Source organism: Theobroma umbraticum, unplaced genomic scaffold (assembly GCF_002168275.2).
Source record: "Theobroma umbraticum cultivar Fairchild unplaced genomic scaffold, ASM216827v3 scaffold_44.0, whole genome shotgun sequence".
Classification (NCBI taxonomy): domain Eukaryota; kingdom Viridiplantae; phylum Streptophyta; class Magnoliopsida; order Malvales; family Malvaceae; genus Theobroma; species Theobroma umbraticum.
The window spans coordinates 649,600-675,635 of record NW_018397255.1 but is presented as its reverse complement, the minus strand read 5'-3'; the positions used below and the strand labels follow the sequence as shown (position 1 = coordinate 675,635).

Here is a 26,036-nt window from a genome sequence, read left to right as displayed (position 1 = left end):
TACTTCTGACAAGTTACCCCAAGTCCTTTTTTAACTCCTACACTCTCGTCCATCCAAAATCAAGTCCATTTTTACAGGAGAGCATCATGCTGTAACTGTAACCTGAAACATCGTAAGCAATACTCGTAACTTCCATACTCTTGAACCATTTCTCTTCAAGAAAGCTTTTAGTTCCCACTTAAATAAAGCTTACTTCCATCATCACCATTTTACATTCTATGAACACGAAAAAAATTCTGGAAATAGTAAAAAACTTCCGATTTTTTTTCAAGATGGTAATTTCCATGGGCTACATGAGTCATCGTAGATGACAAATAACAATAACAATAGGATTCCTAGGACCACCAGCAAAATATGTAATCAAGCATAAAAATACCTAAGTAGAACATGTGCCACAAGCCCACAACAATTAAGGAAAATTTCTTCAATAAAATAGAAAGCTGCACATATATTCTCTTTCATTTTTCAGGTTGACACAATCATCAATAGTTGTTTAAATACTTAGCTACAATCAGTGCTCTTAAGGAGCAGAACTTACAACTAAATCTATAAAGAAGGTTGCTACAATTGATATCCACATCTTTACATCTTCTGTCACAGTTCACTTTGTCTTCCCCAATATAAACTCGACTAGTGAACTCCAACAATAACCTCATCATGATCATGTACATTCATAAGAGGAGGCCGGTTTCAATGGTTGAGGCATCCCATCAATCACACTCAACTGTCTTCTCAGCTTAACAATATGGGCTTGCACCTATCAAGCAGTATAAATTGTCAAAAGATATTGTCCCACAAGCTCATGAAAGATAAAAGAGTGTTTACATCAAATAACTAAATCAGACATGCATAATGGAACATAAAAGCCCAAAGTCAGGCCAAAAGCTTAAGGAGTAGACCCACATTCACAGCCAAGATAGCAGGTTACCAAGCATGACTCAACAATTTGTAGAAAAATATCAGAGTACTGATAAAATATCTACAAAACAGGTGGGTGACAACACTATGGATTAAAAGATACTTCAACTTGTACGTTTTGCTAGACTTTTCTGCATGAGCATATGGCATGCCTATTCATAACTAGCAGTATAATTGCAAGTACAAACACCTTCAGAGGCTCAACCAAGTAAATTGCCAAAATGAAAAGCAACTGAGCAATACTAACCTGCTGACGAGCTGCTGCAAGTTTCAAAAGTTCATCTGCCTCTGAGAAATTCATGAACCACTGACTGAGTGGGTGATCTTTGGTATCGCCTCTTCCCCTTTCATTCATATTTTCAAATGGCACTGCAAAACAAGCAACTGATCCTCACAGAAATTTTAATGAAAAAGATTCCAGTAAAAAGGGCAAAAGAAGTCAATTTACCTGCAGCAGGCAAGCTAAACCCAGCAGGCAGCCGCGGCACAAGAACAGCTGGATGATTTTGCACACGAGAAAAGAAGCACTCAGAAGGATCTGGAAAAACAATCTCGTTGTATGCTTCCACAACAACAGGTTTCTTGGTCGACTGCGGCCCAGATTCATCTTCAGGATACAATTTCAGATGGTGGTACCTGCAAATATTGAAGCGTAGTTAGTAAACAAAGCTCCTCATCCAGTGAAGCGAGTCAGAAACCAAATAATCAACTCACAAATCCAACTGCTTGTCACAAACGTCACTGTGGAAGAAAAGGCTAATTCCAATTTCAAATTCACCCCAACCGCACTCTGATAACTCAAAAGGTGGCGATTCAACAAGTCTTGTAGGGTTATTGAAACTGGGATGCAGTTGAAACACAACATGCTTTACCACTACTCCGAGATCTTCATTTGTTGCCCCACGCACATAAACAGTCCACTTATGGGACTGCGACCTAATGGAAGTAGATAAATCTAGTTAACATTATTCTTCCATGAGGCAAGAAAAGAAAATTTGTATCATGGAAAAACATACTCACTCACTAGCCTTTCGACCAAGATAAAAAGCAATAGTTCCACATACCATGGGAACACAAATTTCAATATCTTTAAGTCTCCTGTTTGCACTCTACAAATTATTATGTACAAAACAAATAATGTCATCATAATGGAGGTAGAGTTCAACAAAAATGGAAAAATCTGTCTAAGCATAAACAAACAAAGTTCCAGTTCAACATTTCCAAGCTCTTGTCTTGAAATGTCAAAGCAAAATCAAACTCCATAATTTTGCTTTAGCTGTAATTAGGAATAGAAAAGTTCAGCTCTTAGGGACTTAAAAACCCCATAAAAATAATGATCTCAAAAGCGTTCAAGAACTACTACTACTTCCCCAATTACTATGCAAAAGGTACAGTCTTTTAAAAAACTGTAAAAAACCCAGAAATTTTGGAACTCTGTCTTAGTAGGATATGCAGGTAAAAGCCGCCAAAAATAATTGAAGAAGCCGAAAAGAGGACCTTTTTATCGCTATCATCAGGGGTTTTGCCGAGTTTGATGATGCGCTGTGGCTTCGAAGCAGACCCGCCATCTTCAGCTGGGGTTTCCGTAGCTGTGTGAGGCATTTCAGCAGACAGTCGAGGTGGGCTCAAAGCGAATGAAGAGTTTAAATTCGGGTATCAGATTTGGGGATTTGTTCGATCAATTTTGAGTAGGAAATTGGGGCTTTAGATTGTTTGACGGGGAAAAATGGAAGAAATTCTGGGCCTTTTCTTTTTGTTATGCTTGCCATGTCAGCTGCCATCTTGGAAGATGTGCCGTACCTTGGAGTCGTCAAAATATCAACATCCTCATTCCTCCTCCCACTGTTCCCCCCGCAAAACTGTTGGACACGTGTTGAAGGGTTGATGGATTATGAGAGTATTGATCAATGTTTCCAGGATTATACAGCATGTCCTACATAAGTTGAAACGTCAACAATGGCATAGCGATTGCACTGTTGTTAACAAGTAGGAAAACAAGTTGACATGTCAACAAAGGCATAGCGATAGCATACAATCCATATTACTCGACTAAGAACATGAGCTTGGAAACAAAGAATACCCATCATGAATCTTGTCATGGTAAAATAGCTTTGCATGTAATCCAAGTTGTTCCTTCTTTCTTTCCTTTCCTTTCCTTTACATGGGTAATCCAAGTCATCCAGCCTAAAAGGCATAAAAAACAGTTTGAATCTTGAAAACAAATTTTCACTGTGTTTCTATATGATAAAGGGTATTATGATTTTAAGTTTAAAAATGAAGGTAGTTAGTGGTTAGGGGAGGATGTTTGACAAAAACACAATGAGATTCCACCACTTACAAGAACGATGGACATTTTCAACTTCATTAATACACCAAATTCGTGTTCCAATAGCACAACAATATGCATTCACACTTTATGGTCCAATTTTCAAAAGCACAACAATGGCACTAATTCAAGTTCACTGCTCTCTTCATAATGTTACACTTTCCAGAAAGTATCCGTCGTCACAAACTTCCCTCTGCAGGCATTGCTTGTCCCACCTTACAGTTCTCCCGTCTGGTCATCGTGTCTGCTAGGAACAAAGCAACCAGGTGCCACAGGCCAACAGGCAGTAGAACAAGATAGCTAATCAGATCAGATCATATATTTGAAGCACTTAGGGCCATTACTTTACATTGTTCATTCATGGCCAAAAGCTGAGCTTCTTTCTTGTCAAGAAGGGCAGTCAACCTCACGTTCTCTTCCATAAGCTTCTGAACTTCAGCCTCTTTCTGCATTTTCTCACCCTCTAGCTGTGTTGTCTTTGCAACTAGCCTGATTCACAATAAAATGAAGACAGACTCATGTATAAGATTTCCAACTAAACCAGATGTTGTGCACTAGAAGGATATGCAAAACTAGTGTTGAATACCACCACTCCCCAGCCCATCCACCCATCCGCTCAAATGTAAAATGCAGTTTTGTATGTAGTAAAATAGCTGCTGCTATCATGCACTACAAATCAAGTTCACGCTTAAACCAACATAAGCCCTAATATTGCATACTATCCAAAAAAAAGGGACTCCCCAAATTGGGTTCCTGTGTAGAATAAAGCAGAGTAAGAAATACAAACCTACCTTCATGCAAACACCTTGTTGATGGTTGAAAGAACTGGAAGTCCATGTTATTATTTGCCAACAAGTATAATAATAAATAAATTACCAACAAGTGCCATATTAATACAATTTGCATGGTCTGATAGAACATATCCAAAAAAAAACAGTTCAAACTATTTGCTGGCTCATGCTATACACTTCAGAGAAAGGAACAAACATCCAAGAATCAAGAACAAGTGTAGTCAAGGAAATCAAAGAATCCAAAGATCATACTGACCGTTCAAAGAGCCTCTCAATGGTTTGAAACTGCTTCTCCGATGAAAGAAGAGTTTCTCTTACACTAATAAGACTGCTAACATAAGATTTCAGGGACTCAAAATCCCGCTTCACACGAGAAAGCTCCTGTTCATTCTCAGCAGCTCGTAGCCTCTGTCTAGAAGTTTCTTCAACCAAGTCCTCAACCCTCTGCCTCATTTCATTAAGAATGCTGTTTGTACCCAGAGCAAACCTTTCCATCTCTTCTAACTTTAAAGACATATTCTCAATTTGGACTGCCTTCTTTTGAATTTCTTCCTGACCTAAAGTTACCTTTTCTTTCTCAATAGCAGTTTCAGATTCAGCCATGATAACCCTTTTAACAAGTACTTCCATTACATCCGTGACCATTTGCACAGACTGGATTAATTCGCCAATATAGGCTCCATCTTGTTCATCCAAAGAACCTTGTTGTCTACTAAGTCCAATCCATGCTTCTTCATCCAGACAATCAAATGAAGAGAGATCAACATTCCTTGACCAACCAGACAATGGTGTACCTTCTCTATCCACAAGCCCCACTCCTTCTAATAGTTTTATGCCGCATGATTTATGGGCTAAATCAGGAACAGCCATTACTCTTGCTTTTGATTTCAAGTAGGTCAATAATGTTGCAGTAGTTTTTACCCTTCGCCAAAGAACATCTAACTCCTTCTTTGATTCCTCCTCTGAACCCTGTATGCAAGCCTTTACCTCCATAATTTTGGCTTGTAGCACATCTACTTGGCCTTGGCGTTTTTCCATCTCCTGCTTCCACATTTCATGAGTTTCACTTAGCTGAGACTGCAGTGTTGACAAGTCAAGATCACCCTCAGCTGCCATGCCCTTTCCTAAATTATGAAGAACTAGGTAAGAGAACATCAACCTTTAACAGTATAACAACTCATAATGAAAACACAAACAATAAAGATGCAAAACAGAACGCATCAATGTGCAAATCACACCATCATTATTAATGATGGTAGCAGGCAAAATAGCAATGTCCATATCCAGTTGAACCATTCCATTCAAACCATACTGGCTAAAGATGCTATATGAACGTCTTATAGCTATCACGACAATGTTTTCCAAAGCCAGCATGAAAATTAAACAACCAGGACTGCGTTTAAGCTAGCATTACTTTTTCCAAATAACTACCATGCCTCTTGTAACATCTAAAAGGTTTCGTACCCATATCTTCAAGTTAACTTTATTAAGTTTCTTTGAGCTCCCAAAAGCACGAATTTGCTCCAGGAAATGTTTGAGATTGAGAAAATAATGCCTCACACTATGCTGAATTTAGCAGAATTCCTTGACATTGTCTAGAAAACATTTTTTAAAAAATTTTTCCCTTTAAAGCGTAAAAAAAATTAGCAACATCTTTACCTTAATCAAAGCAGGACCAAAAAAAAAACAAATTCCACGATCTGAACCAAAAATCACTAGAAAATCAATGGCACAAAGATAAGCCAGAAAACTACCAAAAAGAACCCTAATTCGAATTACCCAGTCGCTGATCAAACACAAAAAACACGTTAAAACAAAAATCTAACCCTAACCCATCACCAGAAACGACAAGAAACAAACCTTATGAGCAGAAAGCCACAAAAAATTCAAGCTTGAAATGAATAAATCTTACATTTTCATCTAAAAAAGAAACAAAAACTTGTAAGGCAGGCAAGGAAAGACAAACCCAAAAAGCTTTTTTTCCTCCTTTTTGGGATTGGAATAGAGCATGAGGGAGAAGATGCAGGGAAGAAAGAACCTTGTGATTGGAGGAAATGGAAAGGAATAGGGTGTAGCCGACTGCACAAGATACTCCCAGGGCACTTGGCGCTGTTGTTCGCCTTCGTTCTACCACGCGGTTCTGTAAAAGAAAAGTTTTGTTTTTTTAACCAAGGAGACGTCTAGCAACTTCTCTTTTGTACCTTTCTTTTTCAACAAAAATATGTTTTTTAAATTTCATGCATAATAAACTAACCCGAAAAAAACAGAAAAAACCTTTATTTCAAAATAAATTAATAAATGTCCTTATCTAGTTTTCTTTCTCAAATATTTTTATTTTTTATTTCTTTTGACTTATTTTGACAACATTCTGACAAAACCCAAAATGCCCATTTTTTTTATAATGATTTTTTTATTTTTTTTAGTTTCTAAATAGGGTAATTATGGAATCTGATTAGAATGCCTCTTTTACCATCCTATAAAATCATTTATTATTTTATTTCATTTGCAAAATGAGAACCAAGCAAAAGAAGCTTAGTGAAGCTATAAGATTCCATTCAGAAACAAAGAAAAAGGCATTGGGAAAAGCTCTCTGGAGCCCCAGAGAGAGTTTGGAAGCGTTTGTTTTTCTTTTCTCATGCATCTTTCAACTATTTACAAGCTCAAAACTGTACAGGGGATGAGCGTCATTCTATGGGTAAGATTTAGCCACAGATGAAGTAGTGAGCAGGCCAGAGAGAAGGCCAACGATGAGGGCAGTGTTGTATGTGCTTGGTTCACCCTGTTTCACATTTTTTCGAGAATCCAAGTATGAATCATTCAGGGAGGGGCCGCCAACAAGTGCTCCAAAAGCTATGTTTGGATTGGGATCGTCTGAAGACAGCCACCTGAATCCGTCTTTGCAGCCGGTGTCAGCATCCGCTGGGATTGAAGCTCCCCGGTGGTGTACATATTGGGGGTAGCTACTCCCATAACCTACTAGATAGCTTATCTTCATTGGATTTGTTCCCAACACATAATCTGCCTGAAAAATAATGTTCCATAACTGGTCAGGAGAAGCACAGAAACGCAATGGTTAAATCCCAAGTTGCATACGTCCTTTCAGAAATGCCTGAAGGTTTATTTTGAAGCCCTTTAAAGGGCGGTGGCTTCTAATCCATCATCCAACTGCAGTAGAGAACCTTTTATGAAATGTTGCAATTCATCCAAACTGCAGCAGGCACTTTGTTCAACTTTGTTTTAATACTTTACCATCAACTTTAGTTGAATTCCTGTTTGATAGTCGAAAACAATACTAATAATAGAATTGAAATTTATTTTTGGTTTGTTTTCTGTTCCCTTCTATCTTCTACAATATCATTCTGTTGGTATAGAGAAGATACTCTTGATTCTAATGGTAACTACTGATTCAAAAGAGAATTTAACTGGCATAGGGGAATTAATGGCTTGCATTGCCACCAGTTTAGGTCTACCTGAGAAATAGCAAACTTGCGAAGATCTTCTGGCTTGTAGGAATTCCCACTGCAGTATAATGTTTCAGTCTGTGAAGTGAGCATGTAATCACTATAAATTATAGCTAGGAATGCAGAAGCCATAGGATGCTGCAGTGAGTTCCATTCTGTGATCCATATCAGGCCACCTGCAATGAAAGATTGTTTCCAACTGTAACGATAGACTGCTGTAAACGTATAACTATCAGAATTAAGACAATGTACAAATTAATAGTAGCTTTTATATTACCAAATTAGTGCATTTCTAAATCTCAGGTGAAGGGCCCGGGGGAGAGCCAATCACAGAACCCTATCAAATGGAAGAAGACCTAAAAACTGACATCATGATAGGTGACCGGCATTGTATGCCAGATCTATATCCTCAAGCATCCTAATTGACATACTACCATCTGTAAACCTACCAGAATTCTGGTAACAGGTCAAGAGGACTCTTGCTTATGGTTTAAGCCTATGCTTGGTCTTGGATCTTTTCCGGAGTATTAAACTAGTACTATTACTTACCATATTGAATATGGTACATTTCTAGTTTCTGTGAAGAAGAAGCTATTCAGGTTTGAGCGTCGGCATAAGAGACAGATTATAAATATCTTAGCAGTATCTTGAGAGAAGTTTAAAGCTATACTTGGTTGGAAGCTTAGAACTAGACAAGGAACGAAATAGGATTGAAGCACAATTTGAGTCTATAAAATGCTTTTCCAGGTGAAACAGGTGTGGTGAAAATTACAAGGCTCAATCATTTTTTCTTTGTCAAGAAGGCAAGTGATGAACTCCTAAATGGATTTGTCTATCTAGGAAACAAGTGATGAACTCCTAATGGATTTGTCTATCTAGGAAACAAGTGATGAACTCCTAAATGGATTTGGCTATCTAGAAAATATTGTAATTTGTAAAAAATATAAATTAAAGAGGGAAGAAACTGGACTCCAGCAATGCAGCTTGCAAAGAGCACCTGCCCCCTGGCTCGAAGGTTCGACTAAACAGGAGAACCATCAAAATCATATAGGAAAGTTACCATCTGTTCTTCTCGATGTGGCTGTTGGTGAATCTGGTAGAAGACCACACATGATGGCCTCTGCTGTTTTCCTGTACAACTGAAGACATAGGTTCTCAACAGTTGACATTTCTTTGACACCAAAGAAATTTATCCTGGACAGAAGGACCTGCAATCCACATTGTAAAAGTAAGGTAACTGTCTCACCTTAACCAATGTTTTTAAGGTTATCAGGATTTGTCCCTCATTTTTGTAGAACTCGGAATTCTAAGCCATTTAGTTGAACCAGTACTAATGAGATCTCTTTGCCTACTACTATATTAAGTACTTGACTAAACTAAACAGAGAAGAAAAAGGGAAAAACTATGCATCATGATTATACCTGAGTTCCAGCAAGCTTGTCATCCCAACTGAACCAAGTTGGACTCTCCCAATTAGCAAAATTTTTCCCATTTAGCTCAGTTACATATCTCAAGTATGATTCCTCCTGTGTAGCATGATAGAGCCACGAAGCAGCCCACAGCAGTTCATCCCCATATCCGGTGGAGTTGTAGAATTTCTGAACTTGAGGAACACTGATGCTGTAAGAACCTCTGAAAGTATCAGCAAAGGTGAACAGTTGCCGAGCATGGGTAAGGAGTGAATTCGAGTAATCAGGGTCTATTTTCTTAAAAACCAGGGATGCTGATGCCATTGCTGCAGCTGTTTCCGCCGCAACTTCAGTTCCAGGGAAAGATGTGTTAACCTGTATTAGAGGCCTTCTCTCTGACATGGTTTCAGGTCTTTCCCAACATTTGTGGTCTACTTCCGGATCTCCCACCTACAACAGCACAGATAGAAAGATATACAACAACTTAGATGCCAAATTGCCCAAAGGTTTTTCAATACGTGGCTGTTTCCCTATCCATAATAAATCCGTTTCAAAGAATCACAACTTCAAAGTGAAAGCCACGAGAAATACACTACCTGGATATAGAGCACACTCTCAGAAGGGTGCGCATTGATAAGGTAATCTGTGATCCACCTAAGCGAGTTCTGCGCATATGCCAGTTGCTTCACAGAATTCATCTGATCACCATACTCGAGAATCGCCCATGACAACACTGTGGCAGTGAATGCCATTGGAAACCCAAATTTCATTGTATCCCCGGCATCATACATTCCTTTTGATAAATCCAAATTCCCTTCGCTACCATCTTGCAGCCCTGAGTCCCCTCTCCAAGAAATCCTGTTACCCACTAACTTGCCAGCTGCAAAAGAAAATAATAAACGTAAGTGCCCAGAAGAAGGGAAAAGGAAAAGGGAAGTAGAGCAACTGCAAGTTCATCAAAAGTTATATACATTTTTGTATGTCAAAGAATTGAAGAGCTATTTCAAGAGCATCAGCGTATTTTTTGCTGATGGGGTGACTTGGAGGTCGGTTTTTCTTGAAGTAATGGAAGTCCCTTAAAATGGTTAGTACAGCTGTTGTTACTACAAGAGCTCCAATTATTAAAACTATCAACCACCAAAACAAGCCCCTGGGTTTCGAAGCCTCGGCCTCCTTCCCTCCCATCCAGTCTCTGATATCCCTTCTGCTTCAGGCTAAGCTGTATTCTTCCAAAAATAAGACATAGAAACGAATATCCACCACAGAAAAAAAGTAATCCGACGTTGCTATGTCAAGCCAAAGCTCCAACAACGTAACAAAAATGAGGTTTTCAGGACGATGATAGCCACGATTGAACAATGCAAGAATCTAATGTGGAATCAGATTGAAGACAAAGTTCAAGCATCTTCTGTTCTCCTTTTACTTATACTACCTGGAGAAAATGCCTGATAATTTTTATGCATAAGCCGGATACGCCGTTAGACCCCTGAGGTTTGGGGTCGAAATGGAGGGTCGGGATGCGGCTGGAGAATGATACTCTTGTGGAGAATCGGACAACGTCTCAGGTGGAGCCAGGAGGACAAGGCGGCCTGTCGTTTGCTTCGAAAAATAAGAGAGGAGGATCTCCTTAGTCTGTCGTTTTCTTAGACAAAAAAATGTCCATGGATAACTAGAAAATGAACCAATCTGATGATGACACTTGTTTTCTTTAATTTTACAAATGATAATAATAAAAAAAAAGGTAAAATAACCCCACACCTACCACTTTTAATCATAATTACATTTATGTTTATTAGTTTTCAAAATAAATATTTTATTTTAAAATAATATCCTCTTCTAAACATATAAATCTAACCGTTAATCAATCATTAATAATTTTGTTAATTTGATTACATAATATTATTAAAAATTACTAAATTATAAAACTTTTATAAAAACTTCTATTTTACCATTAGTTGTAAACCAACTCACGATCGGTCGACCACCCCATGACTAGATTTGGTCGAAAAGTGCTAGATCCAATTGGATCGAGATCCCCATATGAGCACTCATCATGGTGCTCATTGAGAAATTCAACTAAATTTGAGCCATATCTAGTCATAAGATGGCCTATTGAGATAGGCCTAAAAGAGAAAAAAAAACATTTTAGATATTTAAATTTAAATATTAATGTTATTTAGTTGTTTAGGATAAAATGTCCGAGGATTAAATGTTTAGCAATTACTAGTAATTAGTAATTGGTTGAATAATAAGACAATTTAAGGGTGAACACATGATTGATTTAATTTAAAAATTTTAAAAATTAAATAATAAAATCAATGAAAGTATATTTTAAAATAATCGAAATCGATTTATATTCTATTGGTTTTGATGATTTTACTATTTTTTTAGCATTTTATATTATATAAAATTTAAAAATATTTTTTAATATATCAAAAATATAATATATAACATATATTAATTATATTATTAATAATTATTTTGTTAATTGATTTGATTATCAAATTTGAATATCGAAAATCATCAAAATAATTGAATAAATTATATTAAGCAATTAAACAAATTGAACTGAATTAACCAAATTCAATCGATTTAATTCATTCACTCAATTAGAATCAATTATTGCTCATTTTTATAAAGCATACAAATATTTTGTGAGAATATGTGTGTTAATATTGAAACTCAAGGTGTAAATTTTGAAGATAATAAAGATATAGTTTTGGCTAGAGCACGATAGGTATGATACATATAATCAGCCCCTAATTTATTTAATTAATAATTAGTAAAGATCATGCAAAAAAAAACAATATAAAGAATGTGACAAAGTTAGGATGATGACGGCACCCATTAATTTTTTTGATATTTAATTTTTATTATTATTATACGTATAAAATTTGAGTTATATAGATTTATAATCTTATATAATTACTCTTTAGGCACCTCTCACCTAAAATCTTAAATCCACCATTAATATTAAAGATGAATTTATTAATAGTATAAGTTGTTATAATCAAGTTATAATTATTAAAAAAATAAAGTAATTTATAACCAAATTAATCTTTCTCCCTCTTGATTTAGCTTAATTGTGAAAAGCTACCATTAGTAAAAAAAAAAAAAAAAAAGGAAAGACAATTTGGCCCCTTCTTTAAATTATGAAGTTACTAAAATGTTTATAATTTTGATTATTATGGATCTTTGTAGAATAATATGAAAATTTTATTGAGATAACTAAAAAAATTCTTAAATTATTTTTAAAAACTTAAAATAACTCATTATTCTTTTAAGAACAATACTTGTAAAACACTTAAACTATTTAAAAATTTTTAAATAAGTATTTATTCTTTTATCTTATTCAATTAAGTTTTTATATTTTTATTTATTATCAAATAAAACTTTATAAATAATTATTGATTAATTATTAATAGTTAAAATACTACTTATTATTATACGTCACTGAGAAAAAATGTCACAATACAATAAAATACTATAATAAAAGATATTTTTATTTTTTTGCTATTTCAAAGAAAGGAGAAGCGAAAGGGAAAGTGGGCTCCAATCTGGTAGTGCCCCATTGGAAGGAAATCCAAGAAGGTGAGTGTTGTCCTTGAGTTGCAGCCCGACAAGAATGGTCCACCAGAAAAAGAAGAAGAAAGAATGAAAGAGGAGGAGAAGAAGAAGGGATGCCCAATGTGTAGGAAAAACAAAATGGAGAAGAGAGCCTGTTAAGGCCAACGGGCCGAACTGAAATCTTGGGCTTCTAGGTGGCACCAAGTCAGGTGACTCAGGAAGCAGTGATGCGGTAAGTTTCTTCATAATAAGGTATGCACTTCAGAAATACTACTGCTACTTATTGATTACAAGAGAGTTTCTAGCTATGGGTAGCAGTAAGGAGGAGTGGCATGCTGTTAAACCTTTTTTACCAGACTAATTGTCAATGCTTCTGACGCAAGTGGAGAAAAAATGAGTCAGAGCAGGCCATCCACCAAAGACCTCTGCTGGAAATAACTCAGTTTTGCCTCAGTGCTTGAGACTGTTTCGGAAAGCTTTTCGGTCACAGCCTTCATTTCCTGAATTTGGAGGGATTTCTTTTCTTGCTCTGGTTTTTGTATGTCGCAACTTTCCAGCTCTTTCTCCAATTCCACAATTTCTTGAAGATTTCTCCTCATGTCTTCATTGAGGGTGGAAGACTGCTTGACTAGTTGCAGTGCCTCCACAATTTCATCTAGTCTCTTATGGAGCCAACTAATTTGCACCTTTAAGGATTCCAAATCAGAAACACTTGTAAGCATGGACTGAAGCTCAAGTTCAGTCACATCTTCCAATTTCACTGCTTGTAGTTTTTGGATAATGCCACAGGCAATCTCCAGGAGAGATGAACGGCATTGCATTGAATTCAATGAGCTGTTGGCAACGATGTCTCCATGTTTTAAAAGAACTGCTCTAAGGATAGGTGCTAGTTCTGCCTCTACTGTATACTCACCAGCTGTCGTTGGATTGGAACCAACTGCTAGAAATGTAATTGCGTTATGATTTGGAGAGTCACCATTTGTGATATCAGTTTTAGTGGCATCCTTGCTTTTACATCCTTGCTCCTGCTTGGGATTGCTACTGCCTTCTCCCTCCGGCTTTGTTCTTTCCGAAGTTGCCTCCGATGCCTGATGGAGGCAAATCAAGGGATGATTGTTACAAGCGTAGAATAGAGCTACAAACAAAAATAGCAAGTCTCTCATGCTAAGGGTCTGATCATGCACATGCCATTGAAATTTAGTAGCAACCTATGCAGGTTAACATTTACTATCGCACGACTATAAATTGGTTATTACCATTCTTTTCTGCTATCTTTCAGGCTAAGAATATTTCTATATAGCTTGGCTTCCCATGAAACTTCCATATTCTAATCCTGAAAGGCCAATTTTAATAAGCAAAATTCTAGTAGGCAATAGGAGGCTTAAACCTGACATCTAACATATGCATTGTCCAAAGCAAAGTCATTTTAAAATGCAGATCAGCCAAGGAAAGCCACAAAATCCAAAATAAAATAAGGGTGGTGGTCTCATTAGGCTTTTCTCTGATGTTGCTTTATTGACACAAATCCATGGTCTACCTACTTTCATGCGTAAGCTCATCATGGTGCTTGATGACATCAACATGAATTGGTTGAAGATTGAGTTACCTTGCTCTCTAGAAACTGAATTAGGCCATTCAGACAAGTTTTGGGATCTTTGGACTTCATCAGTTCACCAGCAACTTCAGCTGGGGAAACTTTAATCCCTTCCATTATCTTTTCAATATGACAAAAGAGATCATGATTAGAAATGCCAAGGTAGTTGGCTACGAGTTGCTTGAAGGTGGAGACTGTGCAATAGGACAAGCATATGTGCTTGTCCATACGACCTGCTCGCAACAAAGCTGGATCAATTCTGTCCTTGTAGTTGGTGGTGAAAACAATAATCCTCTCATCTCCGCAGCATGACAATAGGCCGTCAATGGCATTCAAAAGTCCCGAAAGCGTCACCTGATGGAAATGGCAACAGCACATAAAGTTTAAGAGCCTTCACAAACAAAGGGAAGAACCAAGTCAAGATGATCATGAATGTACAAATTTTGGGAAAGCAGGTTAATTAGTTCAAAAAGTTCCTAAATCTTTAAGAATAACTAGAAAACAAATAGATGAACACTCAAGCGGAATACAGAAACATCTCGAAATACTAAAGAAACTCATCTTCAAGATCAGAATAGTTTTAAGTTTATACGCGTTTTATATTGAGTGAAGGAAATCCGAATGACCTGTACATGTGGGTAACTCCCTGTTTCATCTCCTGCTTGCCGGTTCTGTAGTTTGACTGTGCAGTCAATATCTTCAATGACAAGGATGGAACGATTTGACACATGAAGCAACAAATACTCGAGGGAGGAATCCGAGTTCACTGCAGATAAATTCAGGTTGTAAATATCAAAGTTCAGATGATTTGCCATGGCTGCTATCAAACTTGATTTTCCAGTTCCTGGAGGACCATAAAGCAAGTAACCACGCTTCCATACTTTTCCAATTTTCTTGTAGTACTCCTTGCCATTGATAAAGCTGTCAAGGTCTTCGATGATATCTTTCTTGAGATCTCCATCCATGGCCAGAGTATTGAATGTCATGGGATGCTCTAGATTGACAGCACTCGAGCACCACCTCTCACGCCTGATGCTATGAAACTTCACCATCCGGTTCTGGTTCTTCAGCTTTCTCGCCATGGCAACCACATGAGGGAGATACTTGCTCTTCACCATCTCAGCGTGCTTCTTCTGAAAACTGAGCTCATACCACCTCGATTCAGATGTCAGTTGATTATTATTCGTGTTAGCATCGGAATTGTACTTCCATTTCATGGGAACACCATGGAAGAAATCCACAATCTCGGAGTGTCTATCAAGGCCAAAAGCGAACATCCTCACATTCTCATTCTTCCCTACAGTGAGCCGTTTGGGAGAATCAGCAGCAGATGAAGCAGACAGCACATGGCTACCAAGGTATGCCACGGCGGCCTTGAAAAGATGGTTGCTTGACCCATCGTGTGATTCTTCGATAACCAAGGTGAACTCCGATGAGAAACGGCGAATGAAACTCCACAAGTACTCTCTTATTTCCTTCGGGATGAAGTCATTGAATGTGCTGCGGATAATGGTGAAAGTAGCCAACATTGACAGCGTCGATGCCATAGCAAGTCTTAGGCTGTCGATTTCCTTTCACTAGCAGCAATTCTGGGCCAATTTTTTACACAACGAGAAAAGGAAAGGGAAAAGAAGCTTTCACCGCCTTCCGGTTTGTGACACAGAAATTTCCTTGCCAAAACACATGAAGTTGAAAGAAAGGTACAGCAGCGTTCAGGCTTATGTTTTTCATGTCAAAAAGTCTTGTTTGGTCACAAATAGAGATTAAAATAATATCTGCGTGTGACCCCATCGACGCAGGAGCCACGGTAAGCCAAAATGGAATCAAGCTGATAATAAAGTAAGACCGGTACAGTCAATGGATCGGAAGGCATCGAAAGCTCCTTGCTTTGACAAAAAATGGACGAAAACGACGGCCTCTTTTTACTTTTCCAGCTGTTCTTTTTCCCCGTAATTTCCTTTTGTTACCCTGTAGCTGTCACAAAAATACTTTCTTCTTCACTTTATCCTGGGTAGAAGCTAGACTAATTTGTTCATAAAGGTTCTTTTATCTTGCTTTTTACGTCTGCCGGCGCCTTTGATCTATGCAGAAAATATGATCTACAAGGTTTTATGAATGAACAGTGGGATTAGTTGGCAAGGGGGAGGAAGCTTAGAAGAATAAACAAGAGGATGGTTCAAATATAATGTTGAAAAACTTACCCAGAAGAGAAAATGAATGGAAGTTGCTTGCTTAATACTCAAGACCCCTATCAAATTTTAGATTTTGAATCGTTTTGGACTTGATTTTTGAGTTGACAAGAGTCTGGGTGAAGCTAAACATGAATTTTAACTTCTGTTTGTTTTAAATACCCCTATGACATTGCCATGATCATGCCTAATAAAACAGTAAACCAGAGATGCAGACATACAGGAAAAGACCAGAAAAGAGGCTGCCTGATCCTTGGCGAGGCATCTACTTCATATCTGCAGTTGCAGTTGGTGGCTTTTGGTTTTGGCAGCATATATACCAAAAGGAGAAATTTCAGAGACAGCAAAGAATTCCAAAACAGATGCTAAACCTATTCAAAGATACTAAAGTGCTACAAAGTATTGAATGGGAGAAATCAAAAGTAATGACAGATCACTCATCAATTATAAAATGCTCTTCCATGGCCTGCAACAATGTTAAAAAGTATAAAGTAAAAGGGAGAAAGAAGAAAGAAAGACAGAAGGAAAAGAGGCATGCTTCATGTAACAAGGAAGTGGATTAGTGAATCAGCAAAGTGTCATTACAAGAACCCTTTTCAACTATTATATTTGAATTACCATTAAACATCTTCAATATGTTAATACGAGTATTTTGTCAATACAACTCATTTAATATTTTGAGCCAAAAGATCTCCAAGTTGGCCTCAGCATCTGTGAGAGATTTAGTCAGTTTCTTATATGTTGGACTTAATCTTGGACAGTCTATTCGGAGTCAAGAGTGGATTTACTTAGTAGTGCTATTATCGCTTCTTTGTTGCTCAACAGCTCCTTCTCCATGTCTTTAATGACTTCTAGAATATTGTTTCCTGAAGATTGGCCCTGGAGCAAATCCTTCTTGTCATAGTTGTTGCTATCCTCTTCTGGAGGTCCATTCTCAGTTAAATTTGACTCTTTGTGGCCTTCTGTTCATCGGCTGAAACATCTGGGTTGGGACGTGGAGATTTTGCATTGTCCATACTAGTTTCATTGGATGCCAAAGTAAGAGAAATTGAAGATTCCTGGACCAGGCAATTTGATGGATGAGATGACGGATGCCCAGGACAAACTTCAGAATTGCCATCTGCAAGCAACTGCAGAAAACTCCCAATCAATCACATTGAACATGAGGATGATAACATGTAACGTTAATTAAGAGCATCGCCATAGAAGCCATGTTATTTGGCACTCATCAAGCAGTAAATCAAGACAAAGTCACCATGAAAAACAGTCCCGAAGGGACTAAGTCGAAGTATAACTACTAATATTCCTATGGAAAGTAATGCTCCTGTTTACCTTATTCTCAAGATGCTTGATCAGGCCTTCGAGAGAAGCCTTAGGATCCCCAGTTTTCATCAATTCACCAGCTACCTCTGCAGGGGAAACCTTAACCTCTGGTAGAAGCTTTTCAATGTGATGAAAGAGACTGTGATCAGAAATCTCTAAGTACTTCAAACCCAGTCGCTTGAAGGCAGAGAAAGTACAGTAGGTCAGGTAGATGTGCATGTCCATGCAACCAGATCGAAGTAATGCAGGGTCAATCCGCTCCTTGTAATTTGTAGTAGCAACCAGAATCTTTCCCTCCCCACAGCAGGAGAAAATACCATCAAAGAAGTTTAGGATTCCAGAAAGTGTCACCTGTGAAGATGGCATGAAGCATGGACATAGTTAAATTTAAAATATAGAATTACAATTTCAATCGCTTGTGAACTGCATATTTTACTTCAGAAGTTCAAAAGAAAAGAAAAGAAAAGAATCTTTTTTTATATGGAAATCTGGACATTTCAGAAGAAGTTATTCAATCGCCATAAACGTAAATATCATGTTATGATTGCGGAATCTGCATTATATCACAATAATCATGACTAACGTTGTTATGCTGCAGATATTTTATAGGTTGCTCTATTTTGCATTCTCGATTCTGCAGCTTAACGGAGCAGTCTATATCTTCTATCACAAGGAGGAAACGATTGGCCATGACTAAGCAACAAATTCTGTAAAACCAAGTCTGAGGATACAGCTTACAGATTCAAATTATAGATATCAAAGTTTAGATGATTAGCCATAGCAGCAATCAAGCTAGACTTTCCAGTGCCTGGAGGCCCGTAAAGCAAGTTCCCTCTTTTCCACACTTCGCCAATCTGTTGGTAGTATTCCTTACTGTCCATGAACCTGTCAAGATCCTCCACAATTATCTTCTTGAGATCACCATTCATAGCTAAGGTCTCAAACGTCATGGGATGCTGAATTATTACAGGTTTTGCAGTCCAAAAATCACGGGCAGCCGTGTGGAGCTTCACCACCCGGTTTCTCTCTTTGATCTTGTTGGCTCTTTTGAGGATGTGTGGCAAATAAGACCTGGTAACCATGTCCTTGTGCTCTTTGTGAAATGACAGCTCGTACCATCTGATATCGTGCTTGGACATTCCTTGGCTATAATCAGAGAAGTACTTCCTCTTCATTGGTACATTTTCAAAGACGTCAACCAATTCAGAGTTCTTCTCCATGGCAAAGCTAAGATTCCTGCTGTTCTCAGTCTTTTGTACCATCACCCGAGGGATTGAAATGGTGGGAAGTGATTCTCCAAGGTAAAGATTTGCAGCCTGAAAAAGTTGGTTCATGTTTGAGCTTTGATAATCACGGAACACCGTGGTCACATCTGTAGTGAAACGGCTAGTCCACTCCTCAAAGCGTGAAGAGATGTATAAGCGCAGTTTTTCTGGCAGGTAGTTGTAGAGAGTGCTGCGAATCAGGGCAAGGGAAGCTAAAAACGCCCACAACGAGTTCATCTTGGCTTTTCAATCTTTCTTCAGCTTTTATGCTTTCTGCATCCATGCTTCGATGGTTCACACCACAAATCCACAATCTCACTGTTGTAGAATGAGGAGTTCCACCCTTCCAGTCCAGGCTTCATAAAGTTATAAACTAGCATGTTTTTGCTCTACAAGAAAGAAAAAAGAACAGAAGACGACAAATGCTGTGCCATGAAATCATAAAGGTGTCTGACTACACTATAGACTAAACCAAAGATTAATAAGGATAAGGATGTTTCCGTGTTCCGAACTAAAAAGGGTTAAAGAATGTACTTTCTCACTAGACAATGACTAGCACGTGGAGACTGCAGTTTGGACAAAAACATGCTGGGCCATTTCTTTATTGGACGGTTAGATGAATTGTAGAATTACGTTGCTACCTAGTTTTTAATTGGACTGCCTCTGAGTCATACCAGCACCCAAGCCTTGGCCTCATCCAGAAGTGAAGTCCTGCTGCATCGGCATGGAGTAGCCAATTTTATTTTTGCTTCCTCACCGCCCCATGATTCTGGCCCGGAAATCTTTCTTTAAGACGCCATTGCATGGCGAATTTTGAGCTGAAATTTGATTTATCATGGTGCTTTAGTTCAAAAAAAATTATGAAAAATAATTTTTTTTGATAAAAATATTTTAAAAATAATATTAAAATAAATTTAATTATTTTTAATCATATCTAATTATAATTAAATAAAAATATTTTTAAAACTATTTTAAATAAATTAAACTATTCATCATAATTTTTCTCTAGTTATACTTCTGATTTCTCTTTCACCATTTCACTTTCTCTAATTTTATTAATTTATCTTTTCAAAATTTATTTGTTATACTCTCGATTTCTCTCTCCTATGCTTTCAGATTTCTCTTTTTCTGTGCTTTCAATACACTAATGTGTTTGAATAAGTGACTATTTGAAAATTTTAATTTTTGAGTATTTTGGATAAAATTAAAACTATAGAAATGATTATAGATGTTTGAAATAACTTTTAATTGAATCAATTCAGGACTTAGACACTAATACACTCAATAATTTAAAATTTATAAATAGATTTTCAAAGAAGTTTTTTTTAAAATTTTTAATCAAAATAGGTGTTTTAGATAAAAATAATTTATGTTTTTATTAACAAAAATATGTTAGAAACACTTTAATCGGTACTAAATTATCAAAAAAAAAATTAAAAAAGTTGAGAGGATTTGAAGTTTTAGTTCGTAAATAATAACAACATTTTAGATATTAAAGTATGATAAAATGTTTTTAAACATAATGTGTAACAACAATATTTTTTCAATATGGCATGTAACATTAATAATTTTTTTTCAATATAACGTGTAACAATCTATTTTAACTATGACGTGTAATATGTTTTTGTATATAGTATGTAATAATAACATTTTTTTTCAACATGGTGGGTAACAATTTAATCATGGCATATAACATGTTTTTGTGCGTGTAATAACCTAATAATAACGTGTAACATATTTTCGTATATGACGTGTAACAACTTAACCATAGTATGTAACATATTTTTGTATATAGCGTATAACAATAATTTTTTTTAATATAACATGTAACAATCTAACCATGACATGTAATATATTTTTGTATATGACGTGTAATTTCGTTAAGGGTAATTTTATATAACTTAATTAAAAATAATTAAAATTATAAAAAATATTTTTAAAACATCTTACTTTTAAAAATGCTCCTTAGTCATATGCCTGATGTTACTTTCTAACAAGTATCCATGGTACCCGTTAATATCGTTATTTAAAGAAATGTTTTCATTTTAAGAGAAATACAAACAAACCATTGGATTTTAAATGTCAAGATTATTTGGAAGCTAGTTTCTTGGGCCCAAACAAGATCTGGCGGAGTCCTGAAACCAAAATCAGAGCCTATACCACCCTCAAACTTGGGCTTAATGCCTTAATCCCTAGAAAGGGTATTCGCCTGATGGCCCTGATCTCTCTCGCTTGTTTAGGCCCTGTCCGAGAAAGAATTTTCACTTTCTCCTATATTGGTTGAATTCGTTCGATCCCAACTCTGAAGACTTCGATATAATTTGCAGCAGTTTTTAGTTTTCAGCTGGGTACCTCTCTTTTTCATCAGCTCCCAAAGCAGGAAGCTCATTAGTCATAGGTCTGGAGTATTATCCTTTGAGTTAAGGAGAGAGGGGGAAGAATGGGTGAAGGAAGAGGAGACTGGGAGTGCAGCGGATGCAGGAACAGGAACTACGCTTTTAGATGTTTCTGTAACAGATGTAAGCAGCCTCGTCTTCTTGTTGACACCAAAACTCCAGCTGACTCCAAGTGGCTTCCGCGTATTGGTGATTGGATCTGCACTGGTAAGTTTGTACTTCTCTCAGAAACCTCGTCTCTTCCAATGGTTTTTTATTGTGTTAACTCCTCTTCTAGGCTGTGTTGACTACTTGACTTATCTGGGTTTTACGCTTTATTCTTTTTCTTCTTCTGTTATAATTCAATTATTGAACTTAGGAATAGATATGTAAGATGGGGTTTTTTTTTGGAAACATTTTCGTTGTGGGGTTTATCTGGGTTCTGAGTTTTGATAATAAGTTGGAATTTTGGCTGATATAGAACAAGTGGCATGTCAAAATAAGATATTGCTTTTCCCAAGTAAAGATTTGTAATGTTGCATCTTTAAACAATGGTTGGGGAGCTTTTTGAACTTGTTCCTGCTTTGGTTTTGCTAATTTGCCATAAAGCGACTGTTTTTATATCAATTGTAGACAAATTCGCCATTGCAAAAGCATGTCCTTTATTGTTGTCTGTTCATGAATGCAACCTGTTGACTGAACATGTTGATTTGTTTTTTTTGAAGTTGAGATTAGGAAATCAGTATCAATTAGGTTGAGTGGTTTGTGTTTTTTGTATGTGTTCTTTGGTATGCAATGAACTGGTTGGTGTGCGTACGATTGGCTTCCTTGTCCTCTTCGTGGCTGCATTGTGGGTTGGGGTGTGTGTGGCAATGGATCAATAGCTTGCACTAACAACAATTATGCATCAAGAGAAAAGTGCAAAAAGTGCGGGCAACCAAAGGAGATAGCAGCAATCCCAGCAATTGCAATGCCTGGAGCTTCTCTCCCAACTTATTCACATTATTTTGCCAGGGCCCCAGGAGCACTGGAACAAAAGATTAATGTTGGATTTGTAGGCAGCGTCGCCCCCCTGCAGTCGCTTCCTCTAAGTTCCAACTGGTCTGTAGGTGGGGTTGATAATTATGGACTTCATTCAACTTCTACATGGCCTGTAGCTGGAAACCAAGCTTCCGGGGTTCCATATGTGAATTCTAGTAATCAGCCTCTTTCCATTCCTAAGGGATGGCGAAATGGTGACTGGATTTGCAACTGTGCCTTTCATAATTACTCTTCACGTTCACAGGTCTTATCTTGCTGCCCAAACTGCATTCAACATTCTCCTACATAGTTGTCACTAATTGTACAAAATATGCCATGTCATTACGTTTCTGATCTAGTCTAGCATTTTTACAGTGCAAAAATTGCAATGCATCTATACCACCAGGTACATTCTGATTCTGGAGGTTGAAGCAATATTGTCTTTGTTTTGCTTTAATGCTTATAGTTGGTCTGCTGGCTGGTTCTGGTTACCAGTAACTGAGTCTTTACATCTTTTTAATTTTCCTTTTTTGGGGTATATTAGCACTTGGAACCAAGCGGTTAGCATCTGAAGAGTTTGTACACGACTGGGATAACAAAAGGCAGAATTCAGGGCATGTAAGAAATCAGTTTGTGGTGGGGCATTTTGGATTAATGTTGTTTTTCCATCATGCTTTGACTAACCACTCCTGACTATTATATTCCCCCTTCCTGGGGTTACAGGGTAATGGTCAGCTGCAGCCATATCCTGGATTTGACCAAATGGTAGGAGCCACCAGTGACCCTAAACCTGGAGCATATCCTCCCTATCCCAGTCTAAACCCTGGTGTGGCTTCAAATTGGCAGGCACCCATTTCATTTCCTCATCAAGCTACAACACCAACCCTTCTTGGAAAAGGGTAAATGAGTTGCCCCCTTCTATACATGCTTGTAATTTATATCGGACAAATTAGTGATTCCTTTTATGAGCATAATATATAATACTTTGATCAGTTGTCAACCTATGGCAATGACATCTTCCTTTTTTCTTTTTCAATCCTTTAATCTTTTTGGATCTTGTAACTGAGTTTTAATTCATGAAACTGTCCCTGAGATTAATTTTGGTTGCCTTTAGAGTGCTATTTTTAGTTGTCTTACCTCTTATAAATTGTCTGCTTGAAAGAAGTATGATAAAGAGATGGCCACTTAGTTGATAATAGTTGATACGGTATTTTGGACTGTGTTTAAAACTCAAACAGGTTTATGTGTAGTATTTTGCATTAAAATCCTGAGTCATATATATCAAATATGATATTTTCATACGAGATTATGCGGATTGCTTTGCAGATCTACTAATAGTTTAATGTCCTCCATTTATCAGAGCAAAGCAATGGCGTAATGGAGATTGGATATGCACAAAATGCAGCAATCACAATTATGCATCTCGAGCTCAATGCAATAGGTCAGTAGCTAAATTAGTGGCTTTTACATGCTAAATTGCGTTAGGATTGTGATACATAGAAATATAATATGATTGATGTGGCTTATACCCATCAATATTTGGATTTCTGAATCGATTTGTTGTTTTTACAAATGAAAACTGCTCACTCTATATCTGATTGCATACACAAGATGTGTACTTGTTTCTCTCTCTTTCTTTTGGTGGGTTCTTATACAGTAGTTACTTAATCCCTGATTCAGTGCATATACATGACAATTATGGCAGTAATTGTCATAACATCCTCTTTTGGTGCATCTCTACAAGGCTAGGGGGGAGTCAGTAAATGAACCCTGATCCTTGACCCTCCATGGGAGGGTAACAGCCAATAGGTTGACACTGCAAACTTCCCTTTAAGGAAGATCTGTCAGTTTATTTTGAAGAAAACTCACAGCTTTAGTGGTTACTTTCCTTCCACAGGTGTAAGACTCAGAGAGATCCAGTGACTCAGCCGGTAAATGCTGCATAGTTGCCATCGGATGCAGGTTTTGATTCATATAGTTTTTTTTGTCAGCTTCTTTTTTTATTTTTGTGTACCATTCTGGCCCAAAAACCAAAAGCTTGCTATAGGTTTTGTTTCATTATTTACGATACTGGCTATGAGCTCCCAATGTACAACGGTGGAGAGCTTTATACGACTTTTGTTTAATACTAAATTGTATAATTTGACTGCCATTGCTTGTGTAAAAGGTTGAAAACCTTGTGTTGTTGACAGTTCTTTCAGGTTGTGACCCATTCATTTAACTGCTAAGGTAGCTTTGTATTTGTTTCTTTGAGTATCTGATAGCAGTTTTATATGTTTGAAAACCTTCCAATTTACTCTTTTTCTGCAAAACAGAGACTATTTTAAGATTTATGCTTATGTGATCAATGGATGTTCTGTTAGGGGACTGGGAGGTCAGGGTGTGGGATGAGGGTCAAGGTCTCAAGTCTTGTATTAGATTAAGGGATTTATCATAAATGAAATAGGAAGTAGATCTCAGAGATACTGTAGAGGCAATGAGTAGATTTTCTAATTATCATTCACCAGACTAGCTGCTACAAAATCTCTGCAGACCGTAGAACTAAGACATTGCATTGTGGGTATGGATTAAGAGACCTTGAACATGGAGGTAGGAGACAGAGGAGGGGAGTCGAGTTCGTAAAGATTGAGTGCAGGCCCGACGAACCGGAAAAGTATCCAAGCTCCTATTACAATGAAAATGGAAGCATAGGCAAACTTGTTGAGCCAGAAGAGCAGACCCTTCTCTCCCACATACAACTCCATAGCCTTCTCCATTATGCTCATTTCTTCAAATTTCTTTGGAGCTGGATCAGCTGCTGCAGCATTTGCCTTTGCCTTCGCCTTCACACGTTGCCCTTCCCCAAAACCATCTTCCTGCAGCTGCCTGCGCCTCCTTGACCCTCTCTTAAACCGTATCTCAACGGTGTCTGGTGGTGTTACTGGTGGTGGCAGAGGTGCCTCGCTGCTACTCGTGCTGCTGCTGCTGTTGTCACTGCTGTTATTGGTGCTGCTGTTTGTGCAAAGAACTCGAACCACCCGTCGACGGTGAGGTAAACAGACCTGAAGGGTATGTGTTGTTGCTGACGATGAAGGTTTTGCGAGAACAGGGTTGGCTGATGGGGGTGATTTTGAAGCCAGGGACTGGAGAATCCTGCTCTCCATTGCTTGCTTTCGTTTTCTCTCTTCCTAGTAGAACTATGGATATGATGCTTATCCTTTTATCTTCTGCCATCAAGGTTACGTGGAGCTCTTAAGCCCTAAAATTGCGTGCCATGTCATCAAGGTTACGTGGAGTTTTTCCTCTTTTCTTGTATTGAAAATTATTACTACTATGAGAATTTGAAGAAAATAGAAAGAAAAACTAAAAAAAAATTGAAAATATCTCAGTTTCCATTGAATTTATTTTGGACCTATTTTTATATCACACGATGTTGGTGAATAATATTTTTAACTGTAATATTCTTTTTGTCTGCGAATATTTATTTTTTTAATATTTACTAACATTATGATAAATATTAAATTTTGATGTATTTTATATTAAAATTATAAATTTGTTATAATATAGATTTTAATTTTTATATGAAAATATGAAAAATTTATTTGTAATATAAAAAATACAAAATTTATTTTAAGACATTTCAAAAAGAGAGAGAATATATTTTTTATATTAAAAGAGTATTTATATAACCCTTATTATTGTTCTGAATTAAATAAATTAAAGAAAAATTTTTTTTATTGGTTGATTTTTAACCTTATTTTTGGTAAAACTACTTGAGAAAATATTTACGTATTTATATAAAGTGAATTAGGCTGGGCC

At 37.1% G+C, this 26,036-nt stretch overlaps 6 protein-coding genes and 1 pseudogene across 12 annotated transcripts; 1 reads left to right on the top strand and 6 right to left on the bottom strand.

Annotated features, from left to right (window-relative positions):
- Positions 1 to 419: 419 nt before the first annotated feature.
- Positions 420 to 2,806, bottom strand: TAF14 (TBP-associated factor 14). 2 transcript variants are annotated; one of them, XM_021418275.2, is made up of 6 exons: positions 2,416 to 2,806; positions 1,939 to 2,027; positions 1,633 to 1,854; positions 1,367 to 1,554; positions 1,166 to 1,287; positions 420 to 757 (listed from the first exon to the last, which is right to left on the bottom strand). In XM_021418275.2, exons 1-6 carry the CDS (start codon positions 2,518 to 2,520, stop codon positions 662 to 664), a joined length of 822 nt encoding a protein of 273 aa, XP_021273950.1. In that variant the 5' UTR covers positions 2,521 to 2,806; the 3' UTR covers positions 420 to 661. The 2 variants fall into 2 exon arrangements, with proteins under 2 accessions (XP_021273950.1, XP_021273951.1); XM_021418276.2 differs by lacking the exon at positions 1,939 to 2,027.
- Positions 2,807 to 3,252: 446 nt separating this feature from the next.
- On the bottom strand, positions 3,253 to 6,233 carry LOC110409053 (polyamine-modulated factor 1-binding protein). Of its 4 annotated transcripts, none has more exons than XM_021418271.2 (3): positions 6,074 to 6,233; positions 4,292 to 5,159; positions 3,253 to 3,733 (listed from the first exon to the last, which is right to left on the bottom strand). In XM_021418271.2, exons 2-3 carry the CDS (start codon positions 5,149 to 5,151, stop codon positions 3,559 to 3,561), a joined length of 1,035 nt encoding a protein of 344 aa, XP_021273946.1. In that variant the 5' UTR covers positions 5,152 to 5,159; positions 6,074 to 6,233; the 3' UTR covers positions 3,253 to 3,558. The 4 variants fall into 4 exon arrangements, with proteins under 4 accessions (XP_021273946.1, XP_021273947.1, XP_021273948.1 ...); XM_021418272.2 differs by having other exon boundaries at positions 6,002 to 6,155; XM_021418273.2 differs by having other exon boundaries at positions 5,948 to 6,087.
- A 266-nt stretch (positions 6,234 to 6,499) lies between these two features.
- LOC110409133 (endoglucanase 24-like) lies at positions 6,500 to 10,512 on the bottom strand. Its single transcript, XM_021418381.1, has 6 exons — positions 9,877 to 10,512; positions 9,502 to 9,785; positions 8,918 to 9,355; positions 8,557 to 8,704; positions 7,506 to 7,672; positions 6,500 to 7,057 (listed from the first exon to the last, which is right to left on the bottom strand). The coding sequence occupies exons 1-6, from the start codon at positions 10,088 to 10,090 to the stop codon at positions 6,725 to 6,727; spliced, it is 1,584 nt and encodes a 527-aa protein (XP_021274056.1). The 5' UTR covers positions 10,091 to 10,512; the 3' UTR covers positions 6,500 to 6,724.
- A 1,875-nt stretch (positions 10,513 to 12,387) lies between these two features.
- Positions 12,388 to 15,829, bottom strand: LOC110409449 (AAA-ATPase At3g50940-like). The gene is made up of 3 exons (XM_021418796.2): positions 14,693 to 15,829; positions 14,079 to 14,420; positions 12,388 to 13,560 (listed from the first exon to the last, which is right to left on the bottom strand). Exons 1-3 carry the CDS (start codon positions 15,611 to 15,613, stop codon positions 12,871 to 12,873), a joined length of 1,953 nt encoding a protein of 650 aa, XP_021274471.1. The 5' UTR covers positions 15,614 to 15,829; the 3' UTR covers positions 12,388 to 12,870.
- Positions 15,830 to 16,799: 970 nt separating this feature from the next.
- Positions 16,800 to 19,203, bottom strand: LOC110409450 (AAA-ATPase At3g50940-like; annotated as a pseudogene). Its single transcript, XR_016350783.1, has 4 exons — positions 18,162 to 19,203; positions 17,588 to 17,929; positions 17,205 to 17,385; positions 16,800 to 17,172 (listed from the first exon to the last, which is right to left on the bottom strand). The product of XR_016350783.1 is annotated as an AAA-ATPase At3g50940-like (transcript).
- Positions 19,204 to 21,092: 1,889 nt separating this feature from the next.
- LOC110409737 (zinc finger (Ran-binding) family protein) lies at positions 21,093 to 24,890 on the top strand. 2 transcript variants are annotated; one of them, XM_021419188.2, is made up of 8 exons: positions 21,093 to 21,446; positions 22,103 to 22,503; positions 22,614 to 22,644; positions 22,783 to 22,856; positions 22,962 to 23,137; positions 23,599 to 23,679; positions 24,136 to 24,200; positions 24,771 to 24,890. In XM_021419188.2, exons 1-7 carry the CDS (start codon positions 21,284 to 21,286, stop codon positions 24,182 to 24,184), a joined length of 975 nt encoding a protein of 324 aa, XP_021274863.1. In that variant the 5' UTR covers positions 21,093 to 21,283; the 3' UTR covers positions 24,185 to 24,200; positions 24,771 to 24,890. The 2 variants fall into 2 exon arrangements, with proteins under 2 accessions (XP_021274863.1, XP_021274862.1); XM_021419187.2 differs by lacking the exon at positions 24,771 to 24,890 and having other exon boundaries at positions 21,095 to 21,446; positions 24,136 to 24,466.
- Positions 24,707 to 25,606, bottom strand: LOC110409738 (uncharacterized). Its single transcript, XM_021419189.2, has one exon. The coding sequence runs from the start codon at positions 25,379 to 25,381 to the stop codon at positions 24,806 to 24,808; it is 576 nt and encodes a 191-aa protein (XP_021274864.1). The 5' UTR covers positions 25,382 to 25,606; the 3' UTR covers positions 24,707 to 24,805.
- Between the last annotated feature and the right edge of the window lie 430 nt (positions 25,607 to 26,036).

Coding starts and splice junctions, on each gene's coding strand:
- TAF14 (XM_021418275.2), bottom strand. CDS start 2,520: ATGCCTCACACAGCTACGGAAACCCCAGCTGAAGATGGCGGGTCTGCT. Junction 2,028..2,415: donor CTGATGATAGCGATAAAAAG/GTCCTCTTTTCG, acceptor AATAATTTGTAG/AGTGCAAACAGGAGACTTAA. Junction 758..1,165: donor TTGCAGCAGCTCGTCAGCAG/GTTAGTATTGCT, acceptor ACTGCTTGATAG/GTGCAAGCCCATATTGTTAA.
- LOC110409053 (XM_021418271.2), bottom strand. CDS start 5,151: ATGGCAGCTGAGGGTGATCTTGACTTGTCAACACTGCAGTCTCAGCTA. Junction 3,734..4,291: donor ATTGAGAGGCTCTTTGAACG/GTCAGTATGATC, acceptor ATTGTGAATCAG/GCTAGTTGCAAAGACAACAC.
- LOC110409133 (XM_021418381.1), bottom strand. CDS start 10,090: ATGGGAGGGAAGGAGGCCGAGGCTTCGAAACCCAGGGGCTTGTTTTGG. Junction 9,786..9,876: donor ATTCTTTGACATACAAAAAT/GTATATAACTTT, acceptor TTTCTTTTGCAG/CTGGCAAGTTAGTGGGTAAC. Junction 7,058..7,505: donor GCAAGTTTGCTATTTCTCAG/GTAGACCTAAAC, acceptor ATTATTTTTCAG/GCAGATTATGTGTTGGGAAC.
- LOC110409449 (XM_021418796.2), bottom strand. CDS start 15,613: ATGGCATCGACGCTGTCAATGTTGGCTACTTTCACCATTATCCGCAGC. Junction 14,421..14,692: donor GGAGTTACCCACATGTACAG/GTCATTCGGATT, acceptor CATTTCCATCAG/GTGACGCTTTCGGGACTTTT. Junction 13,561..14,078: donor TTCAGTTTCTAGAGAGCAAG/GTAACTCAATCT, acceptor TGCCTCCATCAG/GCATCGGAGGCAACTTCGGA.
- LOC110409737 (XM_021419188.2), top strand. CDS start 21,284: ATGGGTGAAGGAAGAGGAGACTGGGAGTGCAGCGGATGCAGGAACAGG. Junction 21,447..22,102: donor TGGTGATTGGATCTGCACTG/GTAAGTTTGTAC, acceptor ATGGATCAATAG/CTTGCACTAACAACAATTAT. Junction 22,504..22,613: donor ATTACTCTTCACGTTCACAG/GTCTTATCTTGC, acceptor GCATTTTTACAG/TGCAAAAATTGCAATGCATC.
- LOC110409738 (XM_021419189.2), bottom strand. CDS start 25,381: ATGGAGAGCAGGATTCTCCAGTCCCTGGCTTCAAAATCACCCCCATCA.